Genomic DNA, 11,512 nt, shown 5'->3' with positions numbered 1-11,512 from the left:
TTAAACATTGTTGAAATTAAAACAAAAACATGGGATTTTTTAGTTCAGATAGCAGTGTTAGGGAGACAATAGGGGGAAATAAAGATTGTTTTATTAATTTCCATTATTTACCTTCTGATGACCATCCCAATTTCCCTGAAATGACATTTCTACTTAATATCAATAAAAATAAGACTTAACTTTTCACATTTTTTTCTTTGAAATCTTCATTATTCATTTTTTTTTTTTGTACAATTGGAAAATAATTAGATGTAAGAATGATGTCTTAAAATTAGATATCATTTCTTTCAGCCTCACGTTTTTAAGGTTAAGAATAAAGTAAAGAGTAAAATTTTATATGTAAGATATTTTCCTCATGTATTATGGTATTATTGCGTAACAATTTTCATATTGGCTTAGTTATAGGTCCGAGGGTACCATATTGGCCTGAGGCGAAGCCGAAGGCCAATATGGCTGCCCGAGGACCTATAACTAAGCCAATATGAAAATTGTTACGCAATGATACCTTTATTAATTAACCAGTCCAATATGAACTCTAGCCGGGCCAATATGAAGATTGAAAATAGTGTGAAAATCTGACATTCAGGACTTCAATAGTAGTGATTTGAATATGTATCAATGAAAATTGAGGATTTTAATCAAAACAATAAAATAGTAACAATTTTATTAAATAATCAACAGTAAATAAACACAACAAGTAAAAAACATGTTTTTATCTAGTTTTCAGATTAAAGCTCTTGGCTGCAGTTTATAGTATTCTTTCTTTCCCCTGAGTATATGTTAATATTGAAAACACCACCTGTTATAGTTGCACCTGCAAACATGGCCATTGGGTTGTCATGTTTGTTAGCAGTTTGATTATTTGTATTTGATACATTTGCATTTAAATTATTATGAACTAATGTATTTGAGTTTGAAAGTTCACAAGGTTCCTCTGAATCTGATGTCGTCTGTAAATCTGAGTTCGGCAACATGACCTTAGATATTGTGTGAGAAGCTTGTTGCTGTTGTTCAATAGACGGTACTGAATAATGAGTTAAGGTACTAATGCCTTTCCAGCCTCCTAATTGAGCAACTTCATTGGCAGGTCTACCATTTTGAAGTAGTGTGGTAGCAAAAGTTTTACGTCCCGAATGATTAACCTTTCTTCCTTGAAGATCTCCTTTTTCTGCCATATTTTTTACCATTTTACCTAATTTATCTTTGCCTATGGTTTGGCGAGTGTACCATATTTCCTCATGTTTATTATCTAAAGGCCTCAAATAAAATCTTTGTTCATCAGTTAATGTGTCTTGAGGTCTATGCCGTTTGTATTCCTTGTAAACATGAATAGGGCAATTACTTCCTCCTTCCCCGAAAATCTTTGGCGTAATATCCCGGAAATCCCTGCTTTTTGCTCCACTACGGGTTTTGGTGCTTCTTTCTGAAAAAAGTATGCTTATGTCAATATTTAAAGAAGAATTATCCTTCCTGTCTGTACAAAACTTTCACTTTTATATAACAAAAAACATGTATTGCATAGTAAATAAGATTTGTTTTGATAAATATAAAACAATGGTTAATATCCTTAAAAGCACAAATTACCAACTTTTGTCAGGACTGTTGTACATGTACATCCATTATCCACAGAAGTATATATTCTGTGATTTCTAAAAGATTTAAAATATCAACTATTTAAATGATGGAAATCATAACATAATCTCACCATTAAATTCCAAATACTCCTTTCCATCAGATGTAGCTTTTAACTTGACATCTCCCCATGTCATGTTAACATGGTCTTGTCGACCTCGTAGACCAAAGTATGTTGCATTATTTAAAAACACAGCATTCAGTAATGCATCAGGGTTTTCTGGAAAAAGAAAAAAAAAAAAAGAACTTAACTAAAATACATGTATCTTAATGTAAATATCCAACTTAAAATAGTATTTAAAGGACAAATACTGTATCAAAATGCAAAAGACCTCTGGAGACACTCTCATTGTTCAAGACCTTATGTGTATTTTAAACATTTTTTATTAGAACAACCATTTAATAATCAGGGATGGATAGAGGGCGACAAGGAAATAAAATAATTTGTTTGCCACAAGGTTAGAAAAATGTTTAATTAAAAGTTACTGACTGACACGCTGGAATACAACATTTTTTTTAAACTTACGTGTTCCAATAACGCCTTTCTCCCTCAAGATTTGGATTTCCTCAGTCGTCAAAGGTTCAGCTCTGTTTGGCTTACTGCCCTTGCCCAATGACTTTAATGCCTTTCGCTTCGCTTCTAATACCCGTCTTGTGTGGTTGAACTCAGGATCCTTTTTAATACTGAAACATTAAAGAAAAGATATGCATAATATCTGACATGTAATTTTTGTATGTACATGTTTTATACTTATAGCAAAGAGAAACCAAGGAATATTCATTGTACACAAGCTTAAGATCATCAAAACCACATTGACCCAGATGATATATATAGTTTTTACCAAAAAAAAAATGACACAAGGCTAAAATTAAAATATTGGCACTGAATATTCGAGTCATAATGCTTGACAGAATAATGCAAAGGCTATCATGCTATATCAAGACAAGGGAGTTACATGTCTCACAGATATCAAATAATCTACATGAAAATAATCGTACCTTATACTACTTTTTGAGTCCTTCAAATGTCTATCCAAGCTGTTGAACATAGAGGATAAAGAGTCAGGCTCATATTCGTCACCATTTTTCTTCAGGACTCCAAGAAAAAATCTTGATAACAGACTGTCCAAGTCTTTGGCAGGTATTTCCACTGAATCACGCATTTCTCCAACAGATATGAAAAAATCCAGCATCACTTTCAAGTCACTCTTTGTTTTAGTTTTTGTGTTCTTGTTAACACTTAAAGCTAGAAAAGAGTCAGTGTCTTCATCAGTGACAGAGCGAAACCTCTTGCTACTCGAGCTATTTTCTTTGTCTGATTCGTCAATCTCATGATTCTGTGCATTTTCAATGTCCTGCAGAATTTCATTTGGGAAGTTGAAATTCGCTGAATCAACTTCTTCCAGAATCAAATTTCCTTCCCCATTGACATCCGCGAGATTTCTCTTGATGTACTCTGCCTCCCTATTAGATAAATCGTCGTAGTGAAAATAGTCTTCAACTAACGCATCCATCGCATCATCTATATTTTTTATAGAGCTATTGCTCCATCGTTTTGTTGTCATTTTCTCCTGTCAGACGACACTAGCCGTAGTTCTCTAGAGTTATCGGGATTTCAACCGATTAGTCTAGAGCTAATCGAATATGCTAATATTGGGCTTGCTAAACCCGGGCCAATACGGAAAAATCCGTATTGGCCTTATAGGACAAAATTATCGATTTGGCAGTTTTACTCGTATTTAGTCAAATAAGCTCCAGTTAATTAATAAAGCTGGTTATCTTAAAATATTTAAAATTTAATGAGACAACTGATCAAACAAAATATTTGTGTTCAGTCTGATAGGAATCTTTTTATGACCATTAAGAACGCATCCCATTAAAAAAATATCCATTTATTTGCAAATCTTGTACCAACATTTCGTAGAACTATTGTTCATGAACAGAATTATTAAATTTTGTAATGATAACTGTTATCATTTAAAAAACAAATTGAATTAAAAAAACTTTTATCAACATGTATTTAACTCTAAAAAGGTGTTTCGCGTGAATGGTTGTTCCATATTGTTTATTTTACTTCGATAATTTTTAATAGTTCTTCTGTTATCAACATGAGTCACCCACCGAGAGACTAAGTAACACTACAGCATTGTCTATAAGGTTAGAAAGACTTATATCATATAGACAACTACTTGATTACAGACTCCTGGCATGCACATCTATAAAATATGTGGGAGTTAAACATGTTTCTGAACGCCCCTTTCCGGGATAGTAGTGTAACAGCGTACTTACCAGTACTTCATACTCTGTAAATGAATTTGGTTGGGTTTAATTTAGTAGAATGACAAGAAGTATAACTTATATCCGAAAAAAAGACTGATAACACACAGTGTTTGACTTTTTTATGAATAAAAAAAGTGATAAGTTATGGTATCGTACAAGGATTTACTTTTGAAATTTACTTTGTCCAAAACCACCTTAATGAAACGTCTCCTTCTTAGTGAACCTTACTTAGTTGTATACATATGTATATAAGGTAGCTCATGCAAGCTAATGTAAATACTTAGTTGTTATGTATAAGGTCTATGCAAAATAAAGGCAACAGTAGTATACCCCTGTTCGAAATTCATAAATCAATTGAGAAAAAAATAAATTCGGGTTACAAACTAAACACAACAGAAAAACAACATTAAAATGTAACACACACAGAAACGAACTATAATATAACAATGACCATTTTCCTGACTTGGTACAGTACATTTTAAGAAAAAATGGTAGGTTGAACCTGGTTTTGTAGCTAGCCAAACCTCCCGCTTTTATGGCAATGTTAAATGTTAAAATGACAACATTACATGACAGGACTACAATACAAATAAATGGGAAACATATAGGACAGCTAAACACACGAATAATAGCTATCAAAAGGTACCAGGTTTATAATTTTAATACGCCAACCGCGCGTTTCATATACACAAGACTTACCAGTGACGCTCAGGTCAAAAAAGTTCAAATACTTAAAAGTTCAAACACTTAATAGTTTAAACCCAATATTATTAATTTAACTTCAACGATATTATGAAATTCTTAAAATATGTTTATGTAACAAAGATTGCAGTTGAGTCTTGATATATTCTATTTGTTCTGAAGGTCATTACAGCAGTATTACTGACAGTGGATTGAACAATACATGAACATAACAAACCAGTAGTAGTATGACTAGCTGAATGTTGAAATAAGCATCTGCATGACGAAACATGTATTTTGACAATTTTTGAAATAAGCATCTGCATAACGAAACATGTATTTTTGACAATTTTGAAATAAGCATCTGCATGACGAAACATGTATTTTGACAATTTTGAAATAAATAAACGAACGTATTTTCTGCAAAATGGATATTTATGTCTCTTTGAAAATTAATTAAATCTCAAATGAGAAGTTTTTGTTTATCTATGTCTCATATATGAACTTTTTATCATCTATAAGAACTGTTAATCTCACAAGGGATTTTTGTTTACCTCCATTATAAATATTTTGATTTATTTCAACATGCATATATGTTTAATTTATAAAGACATCCAATGGAAACATATATCCTGGTAAAAATGCTAGCATTTAAAGGCTACAGTTTTATTCACATGTAAATGATAAATTTCTATGTTTTATTAAATTCATGATCAGATATAGAAACAATTGCAACAAATATTATTACCAAATTTCATTTAAATAATTCTCATAAATTCTTCTTATTTTGGCAGGTCATTCAAAAGTTTTGTTGTAAAAAAACAGTAGCACTTTGTGTAACGAATGTATCTTAACGACTTTCCTGATAATGGGATTCAACGTAATTGCAAAACAACTAATGAATAGTTGGCAAGTATTGTTTTGGTAATAAAAATTAAAACTTGGTGGGAGGTTAAATTACGAAAAGAAAAAGTTAGATAGCGATTTATTGCGATTTAAGGATGTTTGCTACGCTGTTTAAAAAAAACCAAGCTTTTTAAAAGACTGTTATGAATTGAAAGTATATAAATAAACAAACAATAAAAGCAGAAACAAATGGAGGGTCTGAGTGCTTGTTTTCGAGATATAAGCAATAGAAAATTTGGCGGGAAATAATTCTCTCTAGATTTTTCATACATTTAAAATTAACACCTGTTTTGGTTCAAAAACTATAAAAAAAAAAAACAAGGATTTTATAAGATTTTGAAATATGGCTTTTTTAACTTTATATAATAAAATTATGAATAGAAAAGTAGAGGTTATTGACCATTTTGTAATGTCAATATATGGATAAAACCAGAGGATTCCGAAAATGTGGCAAACATTCAAAAATTAGAGGAGCAAACATTCTTAAGCTGATGTTGTCAGTTTATTAAAATTTACAATTTAGATATGATTATCCAAAGTGTTTTAACAGTCTAAGTGTTGCTATGTATTTGTGTTTTACAGTTAAAGTTTAATCATTGCTTAATCAGACTCATTATTTTTCAACAATATGATGTCAAGTATTCGAACCAACAGAAATGTCCTCTTTTTGTCCAATTGTTGTCAATTTATGTATACTGGAAACCATATTTGTAAAAAACATATATCACTAAAGTTTCATTGTAACTAAATGCTACCAAGACATTATCGGTAAATACGTTTAACGTCCAGCACAATATTCAAGCGTATACGGAACGTCCCTTTTACTATACTTACAGTTGGTATAAATGTATAATGGAAATCAGAATTGTTTTGACTTCATCCGTTTATGTTACACGTAGAAGGATACAAATGTTCGGCACTTTAACGAAGCATAAAGTTCCCTGTTTACATTCATACAGTTGGCTGTTTTTGTATCTATAATTGTTTTAATTTGACAATGAAAAAAATAGAATATTGCTAAAGGTAACGCGAGGTTCACACTGCCGATCAGATTAACTCGATCAAGCCCGATGGAGCCAAATTACGTGATTGGGAAACTGGTCTGACTCAATCGTTAAGAATGTTCGGGATAGTCTACCATGCTCGTCATCTATCTGACTGTCCACCCGAGAGTTTTTGACATGTCAAAAACATTCGAGTAAAGATCGAAAAGCAAGTCACTCGAGAAGAGATCGAGAATTCGTCGAATAGTGGTCGAATCTATCGGGAAAGGATCGTGTAGAGATCGAGTTTGGTCGAAATACAAAATTTTTACCAATCAGTACTCGCTCATTTCGACCTTTGCTCGACTAAGAGCGATCATTTCCAGATTAATTCGACCAATGCCCGATCGCTTCCAGATCACTGAGACTTGTATATTTATTTTATCCAAGACCAACTCGAACAATACCCGATCCCTTCGCGTCCACATTCGACCACTTTTCGATCTCTACTCGGCCATACACGAGAACACATGACTGCTACACGAATTTCTAAAAAACTCTAATAACTCTGCTTCTGCAAAATATGTTGGCAACATTTTATTTTTAACTGTACAAAAGTTCCTCCTATATTAGTACGTAACTTTATTTTTGTAAGATTTTTCAAATATGAAAGTAATTGTGCATTAATAGTCATTGTCAGACTTAGTTATCGTTCAAAGTTTGTTAATAGAACTTCAAGAATGCATTTTACCGGTTTTATAGGCTATTTTTTGTTTTGTCTGTCTGTATTTTCCGTTTGTCAAGAAATGTTTGTAGCATAAAAAAGATGTGGTACACTTGCCAATGAGACAGCTATTCAAAGAACACCAAATGACACATAAATTATCAATAACAACTAAAGGTCACCTAACAGTATTTGTTTTTTTTCATTCGTACTTTTTGACGTTATTTTACAAAAAAATTAGACGGGAGACAAATATTTTTTATCTGGTGCTAATCTTTTCTAACAGTAACGATACAAACTTTACAGCGGGCACACGTTTTGATCATTTGTTTTTAACATACTTTTTGCAAATTAGAATAAACATTGACTAACTATACACTCGCTGCAAATGTGTCTACAGTCTGTCGTTCGTCTTTTGTTAGTTCAAACGATCTATTTCGTTCTAACGTTAACATTAAATCAATTATCTAAACGTGTTCTTGCTTGTCATAACTCAAAACAATGTTTCAATCCCCTCTAACCAAACGTTGCATTTGTATCTACTTCTGTAACATTTAACAAAGTATGATAAACGACATACAACGTTTACAAAACTTTGATTAGGAAGAAATAGTCAACTTTACAAATATCTATTAAGAGACCAAGAGTGTACACATAATAGATATATGTAAAGTTATAAATTGTTTCAGAAAAGGTTTCACTCCAGGGGATTGAAATTCTACTTTGGGTCAAATTTTAGGGAACTATGTGACATCTTTGCCCTTTTTTTGCAATATTTGTTGGTAAATTCATACAGGTTGATGCCATACAGCAAAAAGAAAATACATGTCTGTAACCATTCAACTACTGGATATCAAATCTATGACGAAAACAGATTAAAAACAAATGAAAAACTTATGCAAATATATTTGACAAACAAAACGCTTTAATTGTAAGAGTAAGGAAATGGGGATGGTAAAGTTAATGTATATTGCTATCTAACATAAGTACTAATCCAGTGTCAAATCTCATTTTGTGGTGTCAATTCCAAAAGAGCAATAATACCATCATTACATACCAGTGTCCACTATGAGAAAGTTTTTATAAACATTTGGTTCCTATTTGTTGAGTTAGTGCAAGTTTCTCATACTGCAAACACAGTGGTTATTGTGTCAGCCACTGCCTCACCAAGAGTTATTGGCGCCCGTTGCTCTCTACACCATCTTGCTCGTCTTCTATGCACTCTACAAGCTCCGTCATAGCTATTAACTTGTCTCTCTGAACTCTAACTACCTAGTGCAATCTTCGCTAGCCAAGGGTTACGACCCACTTCCGTTCTCTTCACGTGGAGAGGAGGGAAGTGGTTCGTAACTCTTGGCTAGCGAAGATGCACCTTGCCCACAAATCCAATTGCTTTATTTCTACCATTCTATAGTGGAGATCACTTCTAACCTCTCATTAAATCTGTCAGAATCTGTCAGGAGAACTGTTCTAGAACAGTATGTAGAACTGTCAGCCTGACACCTTTTAGTCACTTCTAGCTAGAACAGTTCTAACCCAGAACTGATTTGTTCTGTCCTACCTAGAACTGATTTGGACAGTTCTACCTAGAACTAATCCTGACAGTTCTACCCTAGAACAGTTTTAGACAGTTCTACCTAGAACTGACTTAATCGTTGGTCAGTTCTACTTCTAGAACAGTTCTACGATTAGAATTGATTACAAATTCTACGGCTAAAATTGATTTATAAATTCTACGGCTAGAATCGATTTATAAGTTTTAAGAACTTTTTGTAAGGCTTCGGCAAAATGGCGATTAATATAATATAGAGTTTTGCTATTTTGCCGTTTTTTCAGATTTTTAATCGGCAAGAGAACATGTTTAACCCCGCCATATTTTGCATGTATGTGCCTGTTCCAAGTCAGGAGCCTGTAATTCAGTGATTTTCTTTTGTTAATGATGTGTTACATAAATTATTTGTTTTTCTTTCATTTTTTGTACATAAATTACAATGTAGGCCATTAGTATTATCGGTTTGGGGGGGGGGGGGGCATTATTATTTGAATTGAATTGTATAGTTGTTAATGTCTGTGTCATTTTGGTCTCTTATTGACAGTTGTCTCATTGGCAATCATACCACATCTTCTTTTTTAAAGTTACAGCAATATTGGAAAACACTGACCACAAAACTTTGTCCGCATCAATTTATAGTGCCAGCATGTACTCTTTTTATTCGAAATATTGAATCGTAAACAAATATGAATTGTTTTCATACTTCAGACTGAGTCGTGTAATAAAACCTTTTGACCGCATCAACCAAAACTGACCAAATTTGCTTTTTTTTTATGTAAACCTATATAGCTGCACAGTAATTCAGTTATAATGTTAGGTCAAGAGGGAATGTAGTATATAGATAGCTGCAATATTAGAAATCAATGACTCATATGATAAAATTATTTGTCTGCATCAATCAAAACTGACCATATTGGACAGCATCAACCAAAACTGACCATATTTGACCGCATCAACCAAAACTGACCATATTTACTCTTTTTTATGTAACTCTTATAGTCACATAGTTAATCTGTAATATTTTTATGTAAGGATAGATTGTATACATGTAATACAAATGATAGAAATATTGGAACACAATGCTACCTTATTTCGTTTGCATCAATTTAGAGTGCCAGCGTGTCCTCTTTTTATTCAAAATATTGCATCATAAAAAATATCAGTAGTTTTCATACCTCAGACTGACTGGTATAATAAAGTTATTTGTCTGTATCAACCAAAACTGACCATATTTGCACTTTATTTATATGTACATGATGTAAATCTTAATAGCCGGAAAGTAAATCACTTATATTTTTATATCAGGATGGATTGTTTAATATAGATTAAAGCAATATTGGAAAACAATGACTACGAAATTATGCTCGCATCAGTTTATAGTGCCAGCATGTCCTCTTTAATTCAAAATTTTGAATCGTGAACTAATTTCAGTAGTTTTGATATCTCAGACTGACTCAAATAACAAACTTATTTGTCTGCATCAAACAAAACTGACCATATTTGACAGCATCAACCAGAACGGACCATACATGTATGTGACAGCATCAACCAAAACTGAACATATTTACACCTTTATTATCTTGTAAATATATATGGCTTCATTGTAAACTAATAATATTTCTATGTCAGGATGGATCGTATGATAAAGATGACACCTGAACTTTGGAACATAATGTATACAACATCAATTTAGCTCACCATTATTTCCTCTCTGTATCCATAATAATGAACCGTCACTAAAGTGACTTTTTTTTCTTCTTTTAAACTATTTAATGGCATCATCCAACACTCACATGACTGATTCTTATACTTTATTTTAAATAAAAAGTACATGTATGAGATGTTCTCTTCTTGGAATAGTATACTGTTAATCATGTAAATATATAAATTTGAAGAAGGCAAAGAAAAATGATTGATTTTGTTTGTACCCTAACGTCCAGGGGCAAATGTTTCATCCATGTTCAGATCGAGTATATTTTTCTGACGTTCCAAACTCACAGATATAGTCGTTATGGATACTAAGTCTGGCTAAATTGACGAAGGGTGCAAATGTAGTGTACATAGTTTTTTACGCTATACAACACTTTTTTTTATTAATATATATACCATAATTCATCCACTGTACAATTTTCGTTTGAACATTTGTCAAAACAGAATCTTAAACCATGAATGTAAATCCAAAGCAAAGAATGTAAATTACGATTAAAATTCCATGAATTAATGCAGAGATATATTTACGAAGAGACTGTTAAAAACGGGGAACGAAGAAACGTAAACAATGATGTTTCTTGCAATCTTATAAAAATATTTCTCCGATGAGTTGGATAAACTTCTATCCACTTCGATATTTGTACATGTATATAAACGTTTGATCAGTTAACAATATAGAAAAGGCACTGGCTACGGTTACATGGAAATTTAACAATAATAAAAATATTATTGTTAAATTGGAGACTAATTGCCGGATTTCAAAGTTGGGTAAGGAACCGATTAATTACGAAGGTAACAATAATTATTGAGGCTATGGTTACATTGCGTTATTGTTACATGAATGTACGTTAGATTTATTAAAATTAAATCTTCTATATAGTTTTGTTGCTTAATTCATTCATGTCTACTAAATAATACTTGTTATAATAATAAATAATAAATATTATTATTCAACAAATGGTGTTTTAATAGTTTTAGGTATTAATGGATTGGATGTTCTTAAAGATACTATTTCAAATTAGTAGTGCCAAAGGCGAAAAATAT

The 11,512-nt window shown here is 32.1% G+C and overlaps 1 protein-coding gene across 1 annotated transcript; it reads right to left on the bottom strand.

Moving 5' to 3' along the window:
- Positions 1-649: 649 nt before the first annotated feature.
- Positions 650-3,394, bottom strand: LOC143058407 (uncharacterized). Its single transcript, XM_076231903.1, has 4 exons — positions 2,632-3,394; positions 2,159-2,316; positions 1,706-1,852; positions 650-1,423 (listed from the first exon to the last, which is right to left on the bottom strand). Exons 1-4 carry the CDS (start codon positions 3,195-3,197, stop codon positions 729-731), a joined length of 1,566 nt encoding a protein of 521 aa, XP_076088018.1. The 5' UTR covers positions 3,198-3,394; the 3' UTR covers positions 650-728.
- Between the last annotated feature and the right edge of the window lie 8,118 nt (positions 3,395-11,512).

This window comes from Mytilus galloprovincialis, chromosome 14 (genome assembly GCF_965363235.1).
Source record: "Mytilus galloprovincialis chromosome 14, xbMytGall1.hap1.1, whole genome shotgun sequence".
NCBI lineage: Eukaryota > Metazoa > Mollusca > Bivalvia > Mytilida > Mytilidae > Mytilus > Mytilus galloprovincialis.
Note: the sequence above shows the minus strand (reverse complement) of the source record. Positions and strands in the feature narration are given on the sequence as shown.